We start from the raw sequence: 26,501 nt of genomic DNA, 5'->3' as shown, positions 1-26,501 counted from the left end.
CTAGTGTGACACATTGCCAGTGTTGCTAGGCAGCGCCCATCATGCTTTAATAAATGAATAGGCTCATCAGTAGACCTTTTCTGCCAGTGTGTGTGTGTGTGTGTCAGGGAACAAGCACTCTGAACTCCAATACATCATTCTAAATGCCGGGAACAGAGTCAGAGATGAGATTCAACACACATTATGCTTCACATTAAAGGAGCTGTATCACAGCTTTCGAATTTCACAATGTATGTCTCACAATAGGCAGAAATAGCTGGTGACAAATGCAACTGGGAATGACTCACTGATAGCACCGTGTATATGTGGAGAATATATGAACTGCTAATTAGCTGTAACACTTTCCCTTTCTTCATTTAAAATCCAATGAATAAACAATTAAAATCACCTTCGTTTTAAGATGAAGCAGAATTAACCTCACCAGATTAAGCTTAACAAATAGAAAATGGGGAGAAATGATTTTAGGGAAAGGGACATTATTATTTCATCGGGACGTTTTTTTTGGGGGGGAAAAATGACTTCTTTTTTTTTTTAGCAGTTTACTTATTGACTTAACACAGAGCTGTCTACAGTAAAAAAAAAAAAATAAATAAAAACATAATTGGAATCTAATGTGTGAGCTTTTGCTTGATAGGAGGGCTGCTAAATAATTCCTCAGGGTCATGATGAGGATTATCTGGCGTTGCCTTTTGAGTTGGAGCCAATCCTCAACAGGTCGGAGTTATCAGATTAGGCTAGAATAGCAGGCATGTTTTTTGTGTGTTTGATTGTTGAAATCTTTTGGCAAGAGCACTTGAAATATTTTGACACTCATTCAACACAAAAGCTGCTTTTCCAGATGAATGTAATACATACGTGCACATGCAACTGTTGTTCTCGTGCTTCACTTCTGTCTTAAAATAACAGTGAATTTGTTTACACAATTATGTACAGAGATGCAATTAAAAAAACAGAGTCAACCAAAGATGCAGGGTGAGCATGCAACAGAGAGGGTTACATACTAGTCTCTATGTCTGTAAGCATTAATTGTACCTTGCATTCATCTACTACGACAGAATTGTTAGCAGTGGCAGTAGCTGTAGTGGAGGTGGTAGCGGTTAAGACGCACTGGTTGGAATTGTTTTCGTGGTGGTTCTTCATGTCATCGTAATAAGACGGGGTCTTCGTCATCATTTCAATGTCGTCGGATTTGGCCATGTGCGCGTCCAGCTCTTCGAGCTCAGCCTTGGACATGTGGTACACGATGCCTGCACCGTAGGAGTCACCCACCACGTTCACTGAGGTCCTGAATCGATCCCTGAGGACAGAGAAACCAGGATTAAAAAGATGTATATTCCTCATTTCTACACAAATGAGGAAAATACTATGTGGGATTTTCACATGTATGAAAAATAAACATCTGATATGAAAGCAAAGGGAAGAATCAAAAAGTAACTGGAAAATACGATTTTTTTGTTTCCTTAAACTCACAGCAGCCAGTCAACAGCAACCAGCAGACTGATGTCTTGGGTTGGCAGGCCTACAGCAGTCAGGATCAAAAGCATAGTCACCAGGCCGGCACTGGGAATACTGGCTGCTCCAACACTGGCCAGGGTAGCTGTCAGACTGGATGAAGACACAGCAAGGTAGCACTCAGTCACATTCTCCAAACCCACTGCAACTAACTTGAGAAATCTCTACACTAAACAGCGAATGATGAAGACATTATTTCTCTATGATACTTGTATTTTGAAGAGCAGCAGCTGAAGAGCACCAGAGTGGGTGCTCCATTGCACGTGAAGAGAGGTTTAAATGAGAGAGATGGGGTGTTTAATTTAAGGGTTTTATGGATTGCTTTGCCATATAAATGTCAAGCTGAAGGTTGTCCATCTTTGGCCCACTTCATTAGCAAAGAAGCATTTGGAACAGAAAGTTAAAGATGCTTGGTTAGTGTTTGTCCTCCTGCTTGGCGTGAGGGATGGCACTGGCACACTCAACGCTTCCTCCTGGTGGTTTATTTGCTCCACGGTAAATTTCTTCTCTCAAGTTGCTGCTTTGTGCCACAGAGGCATTTAAATGCCTCTACACTGCTGCTGTGTTTGTGCTCATCTATTAAAAGCTAACTGTGTTTGCTAAACTGCATCCTCAGGGTTTTATTTGAACCCTCTGTAAATAGTGGCAATAACAATTCTTACTGTTATGACTAAGAATATCTTTTCTTAAACCACAATGTGACGTCAGTGTGTTCAAGATGCCTATTTTCATTCAGCGATTGCACAAATATTCATCACTTCACAACACTTACATTTCATACATATTCTTTTAACAGAGCAAATGACATCAGCTTTTGGCTCGTTTGCAATCATTTGAATATTATGACCCACCAAATTTAGACAGTCAATAATAAAATTTTACACAGCAAGATTTGGAGATGAACGCACATGGATGCATATGAGGGTTGGATGCAGCAGGTATCCTCAGAAATGTTAAACTTATGTTTCATGGGATCTGTACAAAATTAAGATAGTGAATTTCTCCATAGCTAGACTGATTTATCTGGTGTGGACATGATCGTTATTACAAATTAGGCTACTATGACTTTTTTAACGACTTTTTTCGTCATACTATACTATACTCTCATAAAGACGTTGCTTTCAACAAACTACACAATGAGCTTTATAATGACATTTTTTTTACATACAATACAGCACAGACTTTTTAATCACATTTTCCGACATACTATAATATGGCTTTTTTCAAGCTGTTCTTTTCCAACATACTGTAGTATAATTTTTTAAATTATTTTTTTCAACATATTAGACTATGACTTTTATAATGTTGTTGCTTTCGACATACTTTACTAAGACTTTTTAATGACATTTTTTCAACATATTATGATATAACTGTTTAATGACTTTTCTTCAACATGCTATACTATCACTTTTTTAATGGCATGTTTTTATAGACACATTATACTATGACATTTTAATGACACTCTTTTTTCAACATTCTATACAATGAGTTTTTAAGGACTTCTTCTCTAGCATTACTAACATTAAATGGAAAACCAATGAAAGCATGCAAGAGTGTAGGGAATTATAACTATTTCATGAGCAGTTGGGTCCACAACTGAAAGACTGCCATCTTGTTTTTGGCGGGTGACTAAAATTATATCTGTATTCATTAAATCTGTCTTTTATATTTCAACTCTAAACATAGATGCGACACTGTCAATGTAACTTAACTAGTTAGCTAACATCACTAACTAAGTTTAGCAAACTACTATTTTCTACCTATTACTGTTTTAAGAGGTCTGGTGAAACACCATTAAAATTCTGGGTTGTTGCTTAAAATATGGAGTAGTTGTCGCAGCATACTGTGATTGCATTAAACTCCAGGCATGTTAAACACAACACTTTGATGTTAATGTCTGACATTAGTTGACTCCGCTCTTCCACACTAAGGACGGAGGTTTTTGATCCACACCTGCTGCTGTTACTATTTTTGTCACTTAAAGCAGCCCTTTTTCCCCCAATTTGATCAGTTGAAATGGACATTAAAACTGCAAATTATATGCATTTGTGAAGTGTTGGTAGTCTTTGCCTCCATTTTCCTTCTTTCCATCTGGACAGCACAATAAAGTATGAAGTCATATACAAAGAAGCTATAAAATATGAAAGGTTTAAAGTTGAAGCATAAACAATCATGAGTGTCTCCTGACCTGACAGTGACAATCTGACCAGGGTCAAGGTGGATGCCGTTCATTTGGGCAATGAAGATGGCTGCCACTGCCTCATACAAAGCAGTTCCGTCCATGTTGATAGTGGCACCGACTGGGAGCACAAAACGAGTGACTCTTTTGTCGATACCTAAGTTCTCCTCCAGACAACGGAAGGTGACAGGTAGTGTACCAGCACTGGAGGAAAAAGCAGAAGAAGTAGGTTATGCTTCAACTGTATAAATATTAAGAAACAACTTTATATCTGTTCATGTCAATGTTGACCTGGAGGCTGTCCCCAGGGCAGTGATCCAGGCCTGGAAGATGCCCAGGAAGAAGGTGAAGGGGTTTTTCCTGACAATAACAAAGTAGATGCTGGGCAGAAAGATTGCTCCGTGGATGATGAGGCCAATAATCACAGTCACCATGTACATGCCCAGCTGCCTGCCAACCACCTCCAGATCCTTGATGGAGATGATCTTACCACAGATAAGACAGGCAATACCAAAGGGAGAATACCTGATGAAAAGAAAGTCACTGCTTTAAATACAGAAGACAGAGTTTTTCAGGATACATTGTCAGTTTCACATAGCTATAATCTTTTACAATGCTGTAATGACTTGAGAAATAACTTGCCGTTAGTTATTTCTGATCAAAATAATTCAATGAGTTTCAATGAGATTCTTAGGTGATACTAACCACATGATCAAGATGACAAGTTTCATCACAATCTCATTGAGAATGTTGAAGAATTCAATCATGAGTTTGGCCTTCTCTCCCATCTTGCCCATGCAGATGCCAAATGCAATAAAGAAACCAATCAGACCTGTGACAGAAAATCATGAACATATCATACTTTGAATATCGGTGTGGACAGGTGAAATGACTACGACATGCCAAGATTATTTTTCGGAGATGAAAAGTTTTATTTACAACAAAAATATTTAGTTTCTCCAGATATTTGCTAATTTTAAATTCTGTATAACTATGTCTTTTATTTTTAGTTATGTTAGCCACATAGTTTTACGAATGGCAATGTTGGTCAGTCGGTCCACCACTTTGGCCAAGACTAAAATATCTCAACAATTGTTTTCATCTAACACAATCATTAAGTCAAAATGTCAGTGTGTATACATTGGCTTATGACCAAATGCATGCAAAGCTAATGACATTTCCATCAGCATCTGCTATTTTTAATGCTGATTAGAATAAGTTAGCATGATAAAATGCTAAGCTAAGATGATGAACATGCAAAGCATTATACCCGCTAAACATCAGCATGTTGTCATTGTTTGCATGCTGATATTCATTTAGCTCAAAGCACTCCTGTGTGTTAGTACATCCTCACAGAGCTGCTATACTCTTAGTCCTGTTTAAGGTTATTGTACATATACTGTGAGTGTTTTCAGTTGGCTACATACCCAAGACATTCATGCCACTTTTGAACTGCAGAGACTTTTTGACGATGAACTGAGGCTCCTTGGTAATGTTAGCCACCAGACCCTCCACAGTGGTGGCATTGACCTCCTCTTCAATAACCACCTCTACCTTCTTTGTGACGGTTTGAATCTGAGTTGAAGGAGGAAAGATTAATGGTGGTGAGTTTGATGACCAATACTGGAGTCAGGTATGATGTTCCCTAATTAGTGATGGATGAAGTACCAGAAAGCCACACTTGAGTAAAAGTACAGATATCTTGATAGAAAATGACTTTGGCAGAAGTTAAAGTTACCTATTAGAAAATTACTGCATTATAAGTCTTAAAATTCTTAAGTCTATAAGTCTCACTGTACTTAAGTGTAAAAAGTAATTTTATGATATTACATTTACTTAAGTATTTCAAGTAAAAGTACTGCTAAATGCAAGCAATCAGACTTCTGAGAATTCTGACATTTACTTCTTTGTAACATACACTACCTTAAAAATTGAGCCTTTTGTACATTTGAAGAAAAACAGGGGCTTTTTCGCACAACTAAAGGATTTAAAGTACCAAATCAATTTTTTTCTTCCCTTCAATTCCTTCATTTTTCCATCTGTGCCCTCTCTCCTTCCTTCCTTCCTTTTTTGTAGTAAGTAACTAAAATGCTTAGGGGAAATGTAGTACAGTAAAAGTATACATTTTATTTAGAAAATAAAATGGAGTAAAAGTAAAAGTTGACAGAAATATTAAAACTCAAGTAAAGTACAGATACTCCCAGAAAATACTTAAGAACTGTAATCAAGTTTTATTACTTTGTTACATTACCATTGTTCCTAAGACATAAGGCCACTCAACGATCAATAATCATGAAGCTGTCGGCTTTAAAGACAGTCAAAGGACACTTAATCTGTGCAAGCCTGCCTATTTTGAGACACACAAGCTTGTGAATCTCTCTTCTCATTAATATGGGATAACAAATGACATTCCATATTAAAGGATGCCACTTACCAAGATTGACAGTGACATTCAGATATGTGTCACACTTCATAAGCAATTACACCTGAACCGATAGTCAAACTTCAGCATTTGTATCATTTCTTATTTATTATTGCCATTGTAAATAAGAACTGTTTCCTAATAACTTGCCTGGTTAAATGAAGGTTAAATAAACAAATAAATAACGTCTTCCATTACCTGTTGGAAACAAGCCTGCACCAAGTTCTCTGGAAACAGGTTTCTTATCAGATCGAAGAAGGCATCCAAGCTGGATACATCATCGTTTTTCTCGCCTTCGCCTAGATTCTCTTTAAGTTTGGGGTTGCCAGGGTGGATGACTAACACAAGGATGACTCCCAGGACAGCAGCAATAACAGTGGTGCTCATGTAGTAGACCATAGCTCTGGTGCCCAGGCGACCGCTGGATTTAGCATCCAAGCCGGCCAGACCTGCAGCCAAAACAAGCAAGATCATGTTTACCTGGTAATTACTTAGACTTATTGCATGGAAATGTTGACTTAATACTGCGGGCCATGGAGGATGGATGCAAAGACCATTAGGAGCTTGCATAATGATGTTTGATCATGAGTATGATGCAAGGCATGACGCATTACACAAAATACTGTCACTTATGATTTAAGAACTGGGGTTACAACAATAACAGGGCTTTTCCCTGGTATCTATTTTGAGTCTGTAAAGATAAAATTCAACTGCAGTAGTAAAATACCTAAAATATCCTATATTTTTGTGACAATATGTTATTTGCCATAAGTAATCATTCATACTGCACCTGTGATTAAACTGGAAATGATAAGTGGCAGGATCAACATCTTCAGCATCCTCATCAGGATGTCTCCAGGAAAAGCAATCACCATGACAATATCTGGGTGGATTGGGGAAGCGACACGAAGCAACATCCCTGCTACAGCTCCCAAGATCACACCTGAAGAGCAAGGAGGGTTGTGAGTGAGTGAAACTGCAAAACTGTACAACTGAAAAGCAGAAGAGAATCAAACATTTATTCAGATATTGAGAAGTCAGAGGGAAGATAATCAGATTTTGCTTTTGAATGGAAACCTTAGATATAATCTCTGAAATAACAAATGAGCTGACCCCTGCTATATCAATTCAGAAGTTTGCAGCTTTACAACAGGCTGTCAATAACATGCTTAGAGAGGAGAGTGAGTTGAGAAGATAAAACAGAAACCTGCTGAGAGAGAGTAAAGCTCATGGAGGATTAAGATGAGATCTCTTTGAAGCAGTAGAAAGGAGGCAGCATGTCAGATTTTCTGGTGAAGCATCTGTAATCTCTGCACACCCAAAATGCTTTCGAGGATTTTTCACTTTGTGGCAGGGCAAGTAAAAGAGGCTAATACAAGGATTCAATAAACGGGAGAAAAGGAGGCGGTTGACCCTAATCCTCACTGGGATATTTCTGCCATCCAGTGGATTCTTTGCTACCTTGCCCATCCTCTGGCCTGAAAACACTGTCATTTGAAAAATCATTTCCTCCTTAACAAAGCCAATGCTGACCTTTGACACATGCCTCTTCCATCTAACATTTCTTTTCCTGCCACATGAAAGCTGAGATGACCTCTGTGTGCTCTAAACCCCCTGCAGCCCAGTCCACCAGGCCTAGTAGTTGGCCTCTGTGCCTGTCCATCTCAGGCCACACAAAACTCCAGCATGCCCCCTGAGGGCTGCACTTCCTCTGCTAGCACACCACTGCCAAAGATCAGACAGGCCGAGACGCTGTTTAATAACACAAACTGGAATAAGAAGCCCTCCAGCTTTTTTTTAAATTGTAAATTGTCCTCTGTGCTTCAATCTATCCTCCAGTCTAGCAGCATCCTGTGGACTCTGCACACCCAATGGTTTTGGATGGCACTTGATTTCCTGTGCCTTCTCTTTGGCCCATTTGCAAGTTCCCATTCAGGCTCTTATCTGCCAAGTGACAGATGATCAATGATCGTGCTGGCTCACTTGCTATGCAAGAGGCCTGCCAAGTGGGGTGAGATGTACACATTACACATGCTCACACAAACACACATCTATGCAAGCAAGATACAGCTAGATAGGCGCACACACACGGCTAAGTAAATTATACATACATACATGCATTTGTACAGCTTTAACAGGTTCACAGCCTATGCTTATATAATGATATATAAGACTGGGAGGAACCACAAAGCTGTCAGACACAACAAAGCATACATGATATGTGCTGGTTTAACACAAATGTGGCCTGTACCCATAAACTGCATGAATACTTTTGTGCCCTTTTCCTCTTTTCATTAAATCTCCCCCTGTGGCGTGGTAGGCCACCGCTATAATCACAATATTTTTCATGCACCACCAGAGGCTGTTTGGATGTTCAGTGCTGCAGGGAGCGTTTGATAGCAACAGGTGGCACAGAGCTAGGGAAGGTCAGGACACCCAGTCATCTTACTGTCTGGTACACCGAGCAAGCACAGATGGCATCTCCTTCTCATATTAACAGCTAGCTGCAGAATTGAGCTCTGAGTTAACAGAACACCGAGCTCAGTGGTGGTCGGCGCCCGTCTCTAGCACTCTCTGCTTTTTATTAGGTCTTGAAGAGATGAAAGGAGAAAACAAAAATAAACCAACAACAAGATGACTTACCAAGGATGGTGAGTGTGAGCAGAAGGTTCTTGAACATCTTGGAGCAGATTTTGGCACATTTGGACTGAGGCCTGGCCTCAATGGGCTCCAGGTGACTCTCGTGCATCCTCACCTCAACTTGTTTAGGCATACTGTTGGCACTGTGAAAGAGAGAAGGAACAATTGCAACTGTTATTTATTTACCATATGGCAAAGAAAAATTCATTCTAATTATTCTAAAAAGAAATACAGCAGAAATCAAATAATTTTGAGGTGCATAATGTCTCTACAATTACATGTCTGATATAGTAAAAAAGAAAACAGTGAATGATAGACAGAAAATAAGCATTAAAGTGTGTTGTCAAGCTGTCACTCCAATGCTCTCCATGGTTACTAGCGTCCAACAGATGGAAGCTGACGACAAGCTGGCACTTGCAACATAACAGTCCTTTCGGGGGTGATACTTCCAAAACATAGCATTTCATGGCATTTATTAATAAAGGTTTGTGTAAAAAAATTCTATATTCTGATTTGAAAATTTAAAGGCATGTGTATATGGTACGGAATGTAATAACTTCTAGGATAATTTTATCATGCATGAAGAAATGGCATGGATTTAATATTCTGAAAAAGTACTGTATATTCACTACATTAACATACACAGAACAAACAGTGAAGATGAGTTTGAATACAAGTTTCAAACCAAGTTAAATTAGGGAGACATTCAAAATACTGCATCATGCCTGGTGTGTTTTTTAAATTAATTACTCTATGAGGTGGTTCACTGAGACAAAAATCTCCTTGTGACAGTGAGAAAAAGTGAAAGTGATGCCAACTTCAGGAGAAGAAAACATATTGTCTGTTAAGACTTACTCGCCCTCATACATTCTCTCACTCCGTTATGATTGTGTCACAGTAAATTTAGAAGCACACAAAACCTCAAACACAATAGTAAGAAGAACAGGCTCAGTCATGCAGCCTAATTAGCTGAATGAAAAGTGATTTCCCATCATAGGAAGCACAGAGCAGCTTTTGCAGCCCCATCGAGGTGTGAATGTGTGTGTTACTGCAAAGAGAGCCAGCTGTGTCTGTCACATGCCAGTTAGGCAGGTATTCAATAACTCTGTCAGAGATTTAGATTCATCATCTCCTCAACAAGTCGCAGGAATAATCTATCAAATTATGTTCCTCTGTTTGACATCTTTTTGCTCTGTGAGGATATAGAAATGTCTCAGTGTTCCTATTCATCCCTATTAAGTCCATGGAAATGTGGATATACAAAGAAAAGCAAAGAAGAATTAATGTGACTCTGACCTTTCACCTCACCCCTGGGGTTCATGGCCTCAGACTCACAAATGGAAGCCTAATGTTGGAGTGAATGTTTTTTGTCCTCTCACCCTCCCTCCATAGTCTGCTATGAAGTCCCAACACTTCATAGATATTAATCATGTTGGCTGTCAAGTTTTTTTCAAAGCTGAAACTTGATCAAAGGCAAGACAGGGAGCTCAAATCAATAGGCAACGCTTGGAAACTTCCTCACAACCAAAGGGTCTTTATGGTGTTATTGTTGTTGTGTAAGTAGAAACTAATAATTTCACATGGACATACACACACACACACACACACACACACACACACACACACACACACACACACACACACACACACTTGCAAATTTACACACACAGATTTGTGTACTGCTGCTTTGTGAGGTTGGCTATAGGAAGACCACCTGGTCAGCTTCAAGGCACACAGATGGACTAGTCCCATTTCCTCTTATTAATTTCAAAGTGAAGTGTTAGTTACAGAAAATAAATGCAAAGAGCAGGCAAACAGTAGCTACCATTATTTCATACTTCAGCTGATAGCTGGATGAATTAGTAAAACCCCAGGAATAAAACCCTGAAAAATTGGTTATCCCATTCCACGAGAGTGATGAGTGTTGTTAATTGAATTTTCCTCCTTTTTCTTTCGCTTTCATTATTTTTAGCTCGAAGAGAGAGAGAGGAAGCAGACGCTGGACGTCACTGAGGTCGGATATTATTCTGTCATGATCCTCTCATTAGCGCTTCTCTCACTAAGTCAGTGACAGATGAGAGAGTGGGCTTGTGCAACCCGATGATAGATGAAAAAATGTACAGCACAGAGTAATCAGCTACAGCAGAGGACTGTCATTTCACATCAGCTAGAAAGTACAATGTGTTTTTTTATGTTCTAGAACTACTTTGATGCATGGAAATCTTCTCCTTAGTGTATGTACTTTCAACATTGATTCAATTCAAGCCATGAGTTAAGAATTGAAGAATGCCATGAAGACTAATTCTGAGATATTAGGATATTAGGTTACAAGTTTTGGGATACATTCAGTAAGTAATGGAATATAATAAATGCAAATAAGATGTTCACTACATTTGAATTAAGTTTCTGTGATTTTAAAATGATTTGACAAATAGTCAAAAAAAGATGCACACACAGACACACACATCCACACAGTTTCTTCTCCTCAGTCTCTGATGGGATCAACTTATAAACCAGTTAATCTCAGCCGAGGGCTTAGTCAGATTAATTGCATTACAGGACTGTAAAGCCATGAAGAATTAATGATGGCCTTAACAAAACAGCACCTGGTGTCATCCAAGGTGATTTAAAATCTAAAAGATTAAATAATCCAAAATGTTATCGCCTTTCAGTTAAAAAAAAGAGAGGCTTCCTTGCATATTTAGCTTATTTGCTGTACTTAATATAGTCATTTACTTATTTAAATTACATCAGCAGGTCATGTTTACTTTTAACTTTTACATAAAATAAAACTGCTTACATTGAATCAATATGAAGAAGAGACAAAGTAAAAGTAGATTAAGCCTTAAACTGCAAGTGGGATGCAGGTACTTACTTCATTTCTGTTGGAGTTGAGGTAAGTGCTATATACATTGACCAGGATCAAATCTCCAGCCTTTGGTATTTATGAGGGAATCAGCATGAGAAGTCGTTAGTTGGATCACAACTGCTCCATTAAAAACTGTTGCCAGATGTCAGCAGGTAAGGTCCCATGCAGGTATAGCCAGTGGCCCAAAAACACAAGAGCTCTGCTGACAGCTAGCAGCTCTCAGCTTTCCACCAACTCTTCCAAAGCATCCACAGAGGAGCGAGTCAACACAGCCCAGACGAAAGACCCAGTCACAGCCAAAGCAACCTGAATTGCCCCATCCTGAAGTCTGCAAAGCCCCCCTCAGCCCCCACCCCCTGACTCCACCACCACCCACAACCAGTTACACACACATATCTCTCTCTTTCTCTTTCTCTCTCTCACACGCACACACACACAAAACAACAAACCTAGAAATAAATAATAAATCAAAAGATGAAGTGGAGGGAGGAGTCAATTTCTGAGCTTAAGAGTCAAATCCCTCAGGGACCCTCTATTCCCTGGACACCGTAATCCCCCCCAGAGATGCTCCCAGACTACACGGGATAGTGGGGGAAAGGCCAGGGAGATGAGCATGATGATGCCTGCTAATGGCACAGTGCGGACAGTAGTAGACCTTTTGCTGAAAGGGGAATAAATGGCACAGGAATGATGAACATAAGACTTAATGTCATAATGTTGCAGTTGTGAAGCTTTGAGGTCATTGCGATGGGCAGCAGATGATAGGTTACTGTTTACTGCAACATATTATGTCATGCCCGAGCCACAGAGCATAAATTATGAGGTATGTTTAGACCTCTACATTATGTCACACATAAAAAGGCCCAAATCACTAGATTCAAAGACACATACAATATAGAAATATTAGAAGCTATCAGCAAGTGCAATGCAATGAAGCTCCATGCCTAACACTTTTTTTTTTTTTTTTTTTGCTTTTATTGCTCGCTGACATTCCTATCTTTAAGAGGACGTACTGGGCTGAGTTTTAAAGTTAGAATGATGATATTGGTATCTTATAAAAATAAAAGACCTGAGGAATCCAGTGATATCATGCTAGCTTCTCAGGAAAGGAGCTAAATAGTGCTCCAAAGTTAGACTGAATTTTGACATGGAAAAATGGCACGACCATTTCACATGGGTCCCCTGACCTCTGATATCAAAATATCTGATTGATATTGGGGGTTTTTTTGGGTACCCCTGAGTCTCTTTCTTACAGACATGCCCACGTTATGCTAGTTAGATGCACTTTTTTGCCGTCACTGGATTCCTGATCAAGACAATCTTGTAAGAATTACTTTACCTTGTCAATACTTCAAAACAGTTTTGAAATGCAAAATAATTTAATTGAAAAAATACAATTAAAAAAATGTGATTAACTGTGTATTTGAAAAATTCATTGTTTGACAGCCTTAATAGATATATAATGTCCTCAATAACCTCAATTAATACTGATCTAAAAAGGTAATATAGTTACAAAATAAGATCCACACAGTCAAGTCAAACATTCCAACATATGGATTTAAGTATCCCCACTATTCACCAAAACTCCAAACTGTTGAACTCCGAAGCACAAATGACCAACGTGATTCATGTGAGGATGGTGTCACGCTGATTTCCCTCCAGTCTCCCAGCAGCATGGGACTTCACGTCGTATTGAGCAGTATCACATTATTCTAATTAGGGAAATGTGTTGGAAAGCTATTTCCTCTTCAAACAAATGACCAACCGCACAACAAAAGCTGGAGGAATCCCATCCCTGTCGGCTAAGGTTGTGTCATGAGAAATCATTCATCCTAAATCCCTTGACATGTCATACTCTTGAAAGGGCCCTCTCAGGGAAGAGGGAGTATTTTCAGGGATGAGAGCGACAGAGTAGGACAGAGAAGAAGGGGTTACATCGGGGAGTAAGAGGGACACTCGGGGAGAAGGGGGTACTGGGGTCACACTAGCACCTCTCAGCCAAAAGAGGGGCCTGTGAGGGGAAGGCTGAGGCAGCCATCCCTGCTCTTGGCTGGTACCATGTGAAGCTCTCTGCTTCCTCTCTCGTCCTTCTGAGGGGCTTTGTTTCACACGCAAACAGTGGCAGTGGCCCCAACTCGCCCGGCCAAGCACTGCATCGAAACTGGCAGGGGCGAGAAAGGAAGGGAGGAGGTGGGAATGGGAGGGGGTATAAGGGTATAGCGAGGGGGGGGGGGCAGTGGGCATGTCCAGAATGCCAGTTCTTTCAGGCCACTGATGTCATGCCTGTGCCCACCGTGGGAGAGCAGCGGAGGGACCAAGGCGCCCCTTTCTCTTTCCCCCTCCACAGTCTCTTTTTCCAGGATGAATGAATCTTTCAGAAGCGGCAGCCCATTGTGTCCCATAATCGACGGCGATTATCCCGATTTTATGCTGCCTTCCCAGTGCGAGGAGGTTCCCTGAGTGCTGGCATTGAGGACCACTGCGATGCAGCAAGGACCACGAGGGGTTGTCCTAGCAACACTCTGCGGCTTAAAGAGAAGGGGATGAAGAGGAAAGAGGAAGCTCGCAGCCACACACACACAAACATGGCATACAAACAAATAGCCTGCACACACACCATATAAAGATGGGATACAGCTTGAAAGATTAGTAGATGGACAGACACATAATATCTTAACCTCACCAATGAAAATGTCATTCCAAAGGCAAAGACGTGATGCATTTATAATGCATTCAAATACTTATGAAAGTTCACTACACACATTTCTACATAGAGTATCTCTGTTGTCCATCCTGCATAATTAATGAGCTTCTGTCACCGGATTTGCCGTGCAATGCCCCACTGCCATCCATAACACGTGCATACATTTCCATTGCGTGGTTATACACATCTAATTCAGGTTGTTGGGATCCATGCAATAGCACAGAGAAAGATGTAAATGAGAAAACAAGTTTCCCACTGGTCTCCCGAGGGGCCCGATGCCTGTTCTCATGACTGGAGCATCACAATATACTGTGAGGTAAAGACAACTGGAGCCGGGCCAGGCTCCGGATATATCTGGCCCCCCTGGGCCTCACAGCCACTTGCCATGCAGTGGGAAGAAACGGGCTCACACATACTGGCTGCCTAGGAGCTGTGAAAAAGCCCCCCTTCTTCCAAAATGAAGCTCTCAGCAAACACTTCAGGTTGTGCTGTGCATAGGAAGTGGGAGATAAATTCCAGCATCTGAAGAAAGGGAAGCTTTGTCACCCTACACCTCTCAATTATGTATCCCTAGATGGTTGTCGGGATGAATGCCTTCAGTGATAGATAGTGATGGAAAGATGTGTGGACTGTCATGCAAATCTGGTTTATTCTATCAGCATGGTAACCTACTCTTCTTCAGGAGCAAAACAAAACAAAACATAAAAGGTCCTCTAAGAGCGCTGCTTGCTAAGACAAAGTATCTCCTCTGAGTAGAGGGACCGTGGCAAAACAAATCCTCATCAGGAAGTTGCCCTAAAACTTTGCAGTTATTTATCTCAAATACCAAACAACAATCACATTGGCCTTTGTTGTTATTCTCATACGTTTATGAAGAACCTACCCAACTAAATGTACCATTTTCTCATTTAGTTTATCTTTTGAAGACAAATGTTTTAAAATGTACAAAGACACATAAGATTAATTTAACTGTGTCAATGTGTGTGTGTTTCAAATCTAGCGGCTCATCTTAAGCAGACAACACACTTAGTCAGACCGTGTGTTGCTTTATTAAGTAATACAACATCCATGTAGGTGAGCCAGACCCTTTATTGTCTTGATTTGGTTAATTTAACAGAGTGACCCTAAAAAATGTTGGTTTGCAGAGTCACTCTGTGGTCCACTTGAAAGCTGTCTTGAACCTCTTCCAGGTGAACCATGGAGTGACAATCCAATCTGATCAAAGACTGGAATAGATCCAAAGGTACTGCACACTGAATAAAGCATATTTTTGCAGATCAAGTCACTCAAGTCAACTCTGTGCTGTTACTCACTGTTTTTTGGACTGAATGAAGAACATAATTAATCAAGAAAATAACAGATTCTAAAGGATGGGATTCTGTAATAGCAAACAATGTGTTCATTCACAGTGTAATTTGTAATTATAAATCTGTAATGTTTTACTTAAAACTAGTGTAAATTAGATTTTTGCTTCAATGAAACAGACTAAGCAAAATATTAATAGCAGCATAAGCTTGTCTTTTGTACTATAGTGATCAATGGGAATTGTAGGAATGGGATAATACTCCTTACTATATATATATATATACATTTATCTAAATATAATTTTCCAAATTTATTGGAAAATTACAATTAGAATAATGTGAAAATGCTTATATGGATGACGATGACTGTCAATTGTTTAGCTACTGATCTGTTTAATACTTTGTTCTTGGGTTGATTATTACCTTGGATAGATTTGGGTGGTCTGGTCTTGAAGAGTTAACCCTTCCAAACAGCAGAGTGAACAATTCAAGCTCAGTGACACCAGGTCAGGCCTCAGCTCAGGTTGATCTGAGCTATAGTGCTGATGGAGCTGCTTTTACAACAACTGATCCTTGGTGATTATGAGGTTAGTATGTGGCATTCCAGCACTGCAGCTATCAATAGTCCTTAAAAGCCACCCATATCACTTCAAATTAATACCATGTAACTACTGTACAAATTTTAGACAGTCTGAGTTTTCATAAGAATTCACAAACACATACTTTGAACAAATCCTCCTTATTTGGCAGATCTCTGTGTCTGTGTTTTTTGTAACAAAGCCACTGAATAATACAAATCCCCATTTGCTCTTCATTATGTGCAGCAATGTGCAAATTCCTTTTCACATTATTTTTAACAGCTGTAACAGTGTAGCTCCTGTTTCTTATGCCTTTATCAAATTTTCCATTTTTAGCATTCTACTTTACAATCAGGGTGCATCAGCATCCTGGCAAGGCATGATTGTGCCACACTGTACGTGCCTGTCCCTCAGCATCCTCTAAGGTTTCCCTTTGTTTGGCACAGCTCTTTGTGTCTGTAATGAGGCAGTCATTAGAGAGAGCCTCTGGGAATCCTGAGGCTAGTGTTGTAGTCTGCATAGGTCTCTCAGATGTGACCAGTCCCACTGTAATTATGTGCTAACAGGCTATTATGCTGGGGAGTGGTTGTCATAGGGCTGAATCGGGTGATTCCCATTCATCTGGATAATATCTGCAGATAGGTTTAGTTTGATGGCATCCGATCTAACCGCAATCCACTTCACAGCCGGGGCTACAGTTGGGTACTCAATTATAAACAAATACTCGGCCCAACATGTAATTTCCTCTCCACCTCCACCTTTAGGTCTCTTTCCTCCCAGGTGCTCTTAAAAAATGCAACCAAAAGGATTTTGTTACTGTCAGTGCAGCATTCCCTATCCCAGCCTCCATCTTTTGCCCAACAGATGATAGATCAGTGGAGAAAAGAAGATAATCCATGGTCATGTGAGATTTTCTGACAGCACTTCGCCATGACCTCTTCTGTCCAATGAGGGGCTGCACACCTACTGCAGACAACACTCATCTCTTTTCTCCTATAGCTGCCGGCTGAATATGAAACATGCTACAATCATTAGCAAAGGCGCATCTGTTAAACAGAGCTGGCTATATAGCAGCACGCAGGTTTTGATGGCTTCGGTCCGATCCCCACAGGAGCTCATTAAATCTGCCAGTAAGGAAAGACCACCCCACCCCCTACTACAACAGCAGCTATGGTATACCCGCTGCATTACTAGGAGGGCAATGACAGAGGCAGAGCGAGAGAGAGGCATATAGTAGACAGAGGGAAGGTTGGGAGGGGGGGAACAGCAAGAACAGCATATAAAGATAGATGTGTAACAATGTATGGGGGAAGGGTAGAGGAAAAAGAGGGGAGGGTGGAAAAAGGAAGGTGTGGCCGATGAAGGTAAGGATGGAAACAAAAGAACGGTATTGCAAACATGAGAAAATAAGTGAGGGTTGAGAGAAAGGGTTGGACGAAGGTCAGATTAAAGCAATCAATTGAAGCAGAGAACGAGATGTAGCGTGTCACTACAAATACAGTATATTAAAGGTGTCTATGTTATCAGGTTATCTGTGGATACATTAAGAGCTGACATCTGTGTTGGGCAGCTGGCCTTGCGAAATGAGATTAGTGCACAAATCACGTTTCATACATCACTAGACTCACCTGCCACACTCTCAAATTTAAATATACGTGGATGCTACACCAATTACTCTGGCTGTATAACCCTCCTCTCACTCACGTTTGAGGGAGCACATAACAAAAGAAGAACACACACATGCATACTGTGGTCTGTGGTCATAAATCTTGGTTGGTCCAGTCCTGTGATATTCAAGGTGGGCTGAGGGGGTTACAGGCTCACTCAGGATTTGCCAATAAGAGAGCTAAAGAGGATGGATGTTCTCTCACTAATTAAACACTGGAGTCTGTAGGGACTGAGCACAGCCTGCAGCAGTGGCCATGCCCCGCTCTCCTCACACCACCCCGCAGTGATGACAGAAAGGGCATTCCTGCACACACATACACACCTCATTACATCGGCCAGCTAAGCCAAATTACCACACACACACAGACACACATATATACATTTCTAGCACATGACTCGCCAAATCCTAAAGGCTTGTATTCTACGTAAAATTTTTAGGGGTTGTAGGCTGTGGTAGATCCAACCCTTTTTCCTAGAAATTTTGTTTGCATATTACTGAACAGCTTTCTTAATTACATTGTTGTGGCAACGTAATTGCTGCCTGGATTATTTTCAAAGACAATGTTTCTGTCAGTTATATAGGCTTTGGAAGGAGGTGGTTGAGGAAGATGGTGGGCATACAAAGTGAAGAATCGAGACATGAGAGCCTTGGCTTTGCATCCCTGCTTCTATCTTAGGTTTAGGGGTTTATGGTAAGACAGTGATTTTGGTTACATTTTACTAAAAACAAAAAAATAAATGAAATAAAAGTGACAACTCTTGTCCTGGCAGCAAAACCACTTTGGTTACGGTCAGCAAAAGATAATGTTTTCAGTAAATTGCTAATTAAAAAACAAAAAAAAATTAAGGCAAATGAGAGAACCATTTATTTTATAAAATTCCTAGACATACATTACAACATATTTCACGCAGTAGTGTTTGGTTTCAATTATTCTTGTGCTTTTAGTAAATGCATCATATGATATCTACTGGCTGGATGTAATGCAATTCATATTATTAAACTGAAACATATGTAGACATGGACTTTATGGGGCTTTTATTGTACACACATTTCTAAAAGGTCCCTGTATGTGTGTGTGAGTGTTTTGCTTTTGTTGTTGTTTTTTTTTAATTGCAACACTCCTTGTCTGTGTTTCTGCAGAGGAAAACACATAACATCAAGAATGACCAGAATGCAATGGGGAAGCATATCAGGAAAGCAGGGAAGTGTGACAGAACTGACAGTCTCTCATTCTACAGTATGCATTTCTCTCTCTCATTACAGTCTGTCTGTCACTGTGTTCCTCCCCTTTCCTCTTGATTTTCCTTTCTCCTTCTCCTTCACACATGTATATATGCGACATGTCATTCCTGTCACAACATACTGTATCAACTAAAAGAGGGCCTTCATCTGCTGTGCATGTCTGACAGACAACACATTTCAGCAGAGGCCGATATCTGGAACTGCGCTCTTGTCTCCAGGTATTGACACACGGGGATACTGACAAAACCAGTGGAGTATGAAAAACCTGGCTTGAGCCTGAGCATTGGTCAGCTGTATTAGTGCAGCAAACAGGATTTTAATCAACAAGTGCAGTGATACATGGAATGCAGATATCATACGGTAATTCTAAAAAGCTAAAGACTAAAGGTGATTTAAGAAATGTGTGTGGTTTGTAAACAATTCATTTTTTTTTACCCTTTCAACTTAAATCTGTACTGTAAGTCTAAGTATGACTTCAGGTCTCTAACACTGCCAGCCTGCTTTCCTTTCAGGACCACCTCACTGACACTGTTCTTTCAGGACCACATCATGTATACACATGAGCCAGGGGTTCTTCTTTCATAACACTTTAACGCTGTGAAAATAAGAGCTAATCACTGCCGTTTACTGACTGTTTTTGCACGTGAAAAGCCCCAGAGGGACCCCCGCTGCTCCTCAGCTCATTGTTTTTCTTTCCACGTCACTATTCACCGCATACTTTGTCAAACTATGTAAACATTTTTTCAGTCACACGCAGCAGTGGAATGCCATTGAGAGCGCTCGCTTAGGCTTTTTCCTCCACCTAATTATGACAGCCAGCCTGTAGTCACAGTCAATCATCATCACAACCTCTGGGTGAAAGCATTTTCAACACATTTCCACTGTTTGATCCCAGTCACAGCCAAATCCCCGGAGCACACTCATCTTAGCCTGCTCAGAGGATGGTAAAACCCCCCTTCAGTCGAGATTTAAGGCATACAACACAAATTCCCCGAAATCCCGGTTCACTGTAATCCTCCACTATTATAAGAGGAGCAAGGATTCCCAGTGATGTCAAGATCCATCTGGATACAAAAGGATTCTGTACAGTGGACAGCATGTGAAGCTGATTTGAATATACTATAGATGGATTTAAATTAATTCAACTTTACATTAAACTTGAATAATTCCTATAACCTTTTCTCAATTTTTTAGATGTAGGTAGGTAGGTTTGTAGGTAAGGTTGAGCAATATGACGGCATTCATACCATGAATTAAACAGAGATTTGCCTCTGGAGATCGTGGGGGTAGTGAAACATAGTTCAAGCCAGATACAATGCAGGCGACAATGAAGACATTTTAAAAATGGTGGAACAGCACAAATCGTATATGTATCGTGTATAAAGCTGCATCGCAAGATATCATAATTTTGGCAGACATGGAGGAGGAAATGATAGATAGATAGATAGATAGATAGATAGATAGATAGATAGATTGATAGATAGATGCAACTCCTAATTAACCAGTGCATAATGTGGTGAGCCAAAACCTCCTAACAAAACCCTCTCTGTGTTCATCAGCCATTGAGGCAAGCCGCTCTTGGAACACGCCACCTCTACTAGAATAATGGGCCACTTTACAGGCCTCAAAGTTAGTTCACAGAATCTAGAGCTGGGAAACCGCTAGGACAGGGTTCATGGGGAGGAGGGGCAATTTAATTGTTTCCTTCGTTTTTGTTTTTGTAACCCCCCTCCTCTCTCTCTCCTCTTTTAGTTCTGAAAAGGGGGCTGACAAACATGCAATGAAGGGGATTGTTGTGTGTTCCACTGGACAAGTGGTTGAGGTAAACAAAACTAGACTGTCGGGTCTATCAGTTGGGCTCGTCGGGATGGGATAGGCTGAAATGTGGGGAGCAGCACACACTGGGATTGGTTGGGGATGCATGAAGTAGGAGGGGTGAGGGCCTTTTTGGGGGTGAGGGGAGGGGTAGAGGGGGTGAGGGTAAAGGGTCCTGAGGGAGAGAGAGCAAAAGGGGTTTATTCCGGAAGAAGTGGGAGGTGGACATGGGTGCTGAGGTTACTCCTCCGAGTGTGGGCATTGTACTTGGTGCTGAAGTTCTCATGCATGTCCCGCTTTGGCTCCCTAAAATGTCGGAAAGTGATGGAGCTCTCTGCGATTAAGCGGACAAGTGGCAGCTCTGGTCTGCGCTCCCACAGCTCGGGCTATTTACATACTCAAGAGGAACATTAATGCCGGCCGATCCCCCAGTGCCGAACAAAGAAGCACACAAACCTGCCTCAGAGGCCCATTACGCACTTAATTGAGGATTTGTGGAATAGTAAAAAGGGGCAAAGGAAGAGGAAGGTGGGTGAGAGTGGGAGGGGGAGTGGGTGAAGTGGGCAATGACACCAGTTTAACTTAGATTCACTTTTTTACATATGTTTTTGTTTCTTTTTTTTCTCTGTATTCCTGATGAGGTCCGACCTCTGCTAATGGCAGGAGGATTAAATGTGAAATGATATCCAGCTACATCTTTGTCACCATATGGAAACTCTAGGCATCATCAAATCCTTTTTTTTCCTTTATTCATCCTGTAGCTTTTTATTCCCCATTCACTGATCCCTCCATTATCCTCATTATGAAACTGTCATAAAAGCTTTACTCCAGAAGTAAGGATATGAGGAGGGAGGCAGCTAGAGCAAGTCATACAGAATATAATTCATTTTGGGTTTTTTTTCAAATAGCTCAAAAGAAGTTAAACAGAAACTATAAAAATGAACAGATTTCTAAATGTTCTTGCATTACAGTTTTGTGTTGCAATGGACTTAAAGGTTAACAAAGATTAACTAACTAACAATGAGCTTTTCATTCTGCAAGGTCACAAAGTCCAGTATTTGGAACTGTCTGACTTTTATAATACATTGAATATCTCTTAAATTCAAGTGAAAGTGAACTATTTTACTGCTTTAATGTCTGATATAACTGTCTGTGTCAAGGCATAAGGTTCAGAGAGCAATGGCACGAAACCAAAAGTAACTCCATCTGATTACCAGTGTGAATCTGTCAGACTGCAACTTGTGACAATCATTCCAATGAAGTCTTATTCGTTTTGAACGAATCTTTTAATGTGCTTTAATTATGATTCTTTTGTTGCCAAACAATGGGTCGGTTGTTCTCAATGGCATGGTCTTTGGTGCCAAGAGAAGAAACAAAACAAAGACCATCCCCCCCCTTCAGCCCCTCGTCTCTTTACCAATCACTCCCAGAGCAATTTCGTGACTCCCCCTGCTGACCTGAATTCCGATGTAGCAGGTGCCAATGAGATGTGGGTGGTTTGGGGTTTTCGGGAAGGAGGAGGACAGTGGAAGTGGTGGAGGGGTGGGTGAGATGAGTCCTTCACTGTACCACAGTAAACAGTGACTCAATCCCCTCCTGGGCCCCACACCCAGTATGTTAATGCCAGTGTGTTAATGTGATATTAATTCTGCTGAGTCCATTTGAAAAGAAGAAATAAAAACCACAGATTGAATTACTTAAATAGGAGCAGAAACAGCCACTGTTAACCAGATCACATGGGTCCACGTGTGAGAGGGAACTTGTTTGTGTACTGATCATGTGTTTGATGATGTGTTTGCCAAACCCTCTTATCTAAGTTATGATGGAAATTTGTTCAACTTGTGGACTTGGTATGCTATTACTACACGTGTACTACTCGAACCATGACTCTGACTTGTGTCCTCCAGATGAGATGAAAGGAAAAATTCCCATGGTCTTTGCACTGGCTACATAGTCATTTGTATCTCAAACTTTACTTTTACGGACAATGCTAAAAAGTACTACAAAGCTGAAGTAACATTTAACAAATACAAAAAAAAAAAAATTAGAATCGGATATTTCAATAACACATGCAAATTGTTTACTTTATAAGAAAAATCAATAGAAAACTTAATGTACATTATGTTTTTGGCTCATTTTCTTTTCTTTCTTTTTAATTTTATTTTGTGTTTTGTTTTTTTAATTATACATTTACGTTATTAGAATTCTTGATATTTAAACTGTTGATTCTTTAAGGTATATTTTCTTTTCATCTCTTAAATGTATGACATTTTGTCTGTCTGAATGTGTTTTATTTGTATGATTGTTTAATTAATACGCTGTATTATATGTTATTGTGTCTATCCTGCACGTTGAGCTCAACAAAGTAAGCTCCTGACATTTTTTGTGATAAAATAACATCTCCACCTGTATTCACTATATTTTTAGCACATGACAAACACACATGACTCCACTTTTGGAGGTTATGGTCCATCCCTAACCCATAAACACAGATTATATGAGCACTTTAATGATCGCTGCCATCTCATAGCGAAACTAAAGAAATATCCTGACCATAGCTAGTGCAGATCTGTCGTTTAGCCGCCCAGCAGCCGACTCGCTGGTGAATGCCTCTGTTTCTGTTCCTGTGCAGTCATACAGAAGTGAAGGGAGCCAGGCTCTTTGTTCGGTCTCCCCATGGGAAAGGCCTCACTCTGTTCTGCTCTCTGAGAACCGAAACACTCATTCTATAGGCAATAAAGAGCATGAATCCCACATATCAGGAAGATTCACATCAGGAATAAAGTGACAAGGAGCAGATGAATCGCAATTCAAGGCCCTGAAAAGCAAAGCGCGGGCGTACCGGGAAAATCAAGTGCAGACACAACAAAAATTGGATGATATTTAGGCAATTAGGGGGGACTGAAATGAAAGAAACAACTAAAGGAAGAGAAAGAGGAGTATTGAGAAAGTGGGAAAAAGAGAGACAGAGATAGATGAGCACGAGGGTGGTAAAGAGTGAAAAGAGGAGCTGGATGGTACTTTGGCAGCTTTAGCGTGTTCCCAGGAGGATTACTCAAGCACTTGATGCCACAGACTGCCAGCAAGACCACAGAGGAGCTCCATGAATGGAGTCCCACAACCACACACATATACATCTCTGGGGATGTCTGAATTCCGGTGTCTCTTTCACCTGTTTCCTCTCCTCCCTTTTTTTTCCCAGTTCTACTGTCCTTTTCTCTTCCTTTTTCTTTCGTTCCTCCACTTTTCTCAGCTTGTTTCCCACCTCCCTTTTCTCACTCTCTATCTTTATCACTTTTTCTCACCCACTCTGCAGCTTTTCTAAGCAGCAGTGAGAGAGGGGTTTGACTTGGCCAGCCACAGACAGGTAACATATGCTCCATCTTCAGGCTGCTTGTGCGGCCCTTTTAATGTCCTCATGCATGGGCAGAGCTGAGAAAATGTTTGGAGGAGGGGAAAGGGGGAGGCAACCCTTCCTTCTACCCAGTCACTCTATCATTTGGCCATTTATCTCTTCTTCTCTACCAAAGAAAGAGTTCTATATTTTACTGTCTGTCCTCCCCATCTTTTTTTTCTTCTTTCTGTCACTCCCACATATTAAAGCCACTCTCCCACTCTATCTCACACTTCTGGCAGTGTAAAATCTCAGTTTGTCTGGCAGAAACTGGAGCGTTTCCACATTGTTCTTGGGTTGTATTGTTTTTCTTAGGCGCTAAACTGCAAGGACACTATGGTAGAGCAGTGTACAAAATACCAAGGCAGCAAAAGAAAATAGGCCAGCACTTCCCTTCTTGCTTTCTGTGTTGTCAGGTGTTACATAAAAATATACCTACTTCTCGCTGTGAAAAAACATATCACCACATTGTGCTGCATGTGAACATCCTATAGGATTCAATTTATCTTTCAGCCTACTCCACAGTATCAAAACAATTTTCTTGTCATCAGCTCATGCCTGCTTACTGTTGATGGCTCATTTACCATCTGGTCTGCCATTCCCAGTCCGCAGACAAATCCATCCAGTGGATTCTCTTCTTATTAATTCTCAGTCACAGCCTACTAATTTAATCAATCCATAAAACAGTTGAGATTGATTAGTGAAATTTTAATTCCCACAGTAAAGCAGAGTCAGTGAAGAGGCTATCAGTTAGCATATTGATTTTTTTTCTTATTTTGACTGGTGTGCTGTTACTTCCTTTTCCTGTCCATATTATCTAACCATGGCTCACATATCTCTACGACACCCTTCCCCCTACCTGTGTGTGTGTGTGTGTGTGTATGTGTGCTTCGCAGTAGAACAGCCTATATTAATCACAACTAACAAACCCACATGTTCATGCAAACATCTACTCTGCCCTTAGTGCCCCGAGCAATGTCTACCCTAATTAAAGGAATGTCTTCACAGATCAGTGACACAGTCAGAGAAATATGATTTTGAGTCACTTCCCTCCAGTGACAGATCAACAGCACTGCAGGGTTTTGTCTGGGTGTGGCAGGGCAGGTGGATGATTGACTGCCCCTGTATATTGTCTTGTGCGTGTCTGCGTACATGATAACATGGATGTATTTGTGCTTCCATTATTCCAAGATTCCACGTTGGATTTATGATAATAAACTTTTTAATAAAAAAATGTTTGTTATCAACATTAATTGTATGAAATACAAAGCAATATATAAATCAAGCAGAATGAATTAAGATTTTCTTTTACCAGGGGCCATAATAAAGAGATGTTTCCTTTATGACAGATTTGGGTTTTTTTTCCTTAGGCAATGTGAGGGTCTAAGGGCAGAGGGATGTTGTATGCTGTAAAGCCCTCTGAGGCAAACTGTTTTGTGATAATAGGCTTTATAAATAAAATTGACTTGATTTGACTTGACTTGACTTGACTTGACTTGACTTGGTTCGTAAGACTTCGATCTAAAAGAAATTTCAAGTAATCCAATAAGAGTTTCAAATAAGGCTGCATGTATTTTTTGATTTATGCACTATATTCAAATGACAATAATACCATAACATTAAAAAAAAAAAACAATATTAACCAGAATATGTAACAGCATAGTGAAAAATATAAACACCCAGGAAATCATTTGTTTTCTATTATTTTCCTGAACATGTAGGTAAAAAGGGTTAATTGAGCACTCCCAGATAAAAGTCTCTGCATAAATTCCCTTACACTAATGATGCTCTTCTCTGTAAACAAGTGCTAAATATGTGCATAATATGCACAGACTCCCATGGATGTGAATTCTCAGTTATGTGAGTTGGTTGTTATGAATAACACACTCTCACATGATAAACACATACCTTCACTTATTAAAAAATAAACCCACCCCCTACAGATTGAGGACATGCATGTATATATTAAATGACTCATCCTGCCTTTCAGCATTTGCAAGGTTGCCATGAATGTCTGTTGTGCTCATTCATGTAATGCAGCAAATGCCACAGTACAGTAGTTTAGAGAGCATCCTCCGGGAAAAGGACAAAACGCATTAGCTGCATGGACACGTTCCTTTACAGATTCTCTCAGCAATTACACTGAAGGCCAAGGCTTCTGCAGATCCCCGCT

General features: G+C 40.3%; 1 protein-coding gene across 3 annotated transcripts in view; it reads right to left on the bottom strand.

The window, feature by feature from the left end:
• Positions 1 to 26,501, bottom strand: part of slc1a2b (solute carrier family 1 member 2b) — a 30,768-nt gene that overhangs the window by 1,531 nt on the left and 2,736 nt on the right. Inside the window, exons 1-10 of one of the 3 annotated variants that reach the window (XM_042495786.1) lie at positions 11,629 to 11,892; positions 8,757 to 8,896; positions 6,904 to 7,056; positions 6,312 to 6,562; positions 5,119 to 5,266; positions 4,397 to 4,523; positions 3,983 to 4,216; positions 3,701 to 3,895; positions 1,471 to 1,605; positions 1,033 to 1,297 (exon numbers count right to left, since the gene is read on the bottom strand). In XM_042495786.1, coding sequence (XP_042351720.1) covers positions 1,033 to 1,297; positions 1,471 to 1,605; positions 3,701 to 3,895; positions 3,983 to 4,216; positions 4,397 to 4,523; positions 5,119 to 5,266; positions 6,312 to 6,562; positions 6,904 to 7,056; positions 8,757 to 8,896; positions 11,629 to 11,666 — 1,686 coding nt within the window. In that variant the 5' untranslated portion in view covers positions 11,667 to 11,892. Of the gene's footprint in view, positions 1 to 1,032; positions 1,298 to 1,470; positions 1,606 to 3,700; positions 3,896 to 3,982; positions 4,217 to 4,396; positions 4,524 to 5,118; positions 5,267 to 6,311; positions 6,563 to 6,903; positions 7,057 to 8,756; positions 8,897 to 11,628; positions 11,893 to 26,501 lie in introns of those variants that run through there. The other 2 variants (XM_042495788.1, XM_042495787.1) reach the window with 2 other exon arrangements.

This window comes from Plectropomus leopardus, chromosome 11 (genome assembly GCF_008729295.1).
Source record: "Plectropomus leopardus isolate mb chromosome 11, YSFRI_Pleo_2.0, whole genome shotgun sequence".
In the NCBI taxonomy this organism is placed as follows: Eukaryota; Metazoa; Chordata; class Actinopteri; order Perciformes; family Serranidae; genus Plectropomus; species Plectropomus leopardus.
This window is presented reverse-complemented; position numbering and strand designations above follow the sequence as displayed.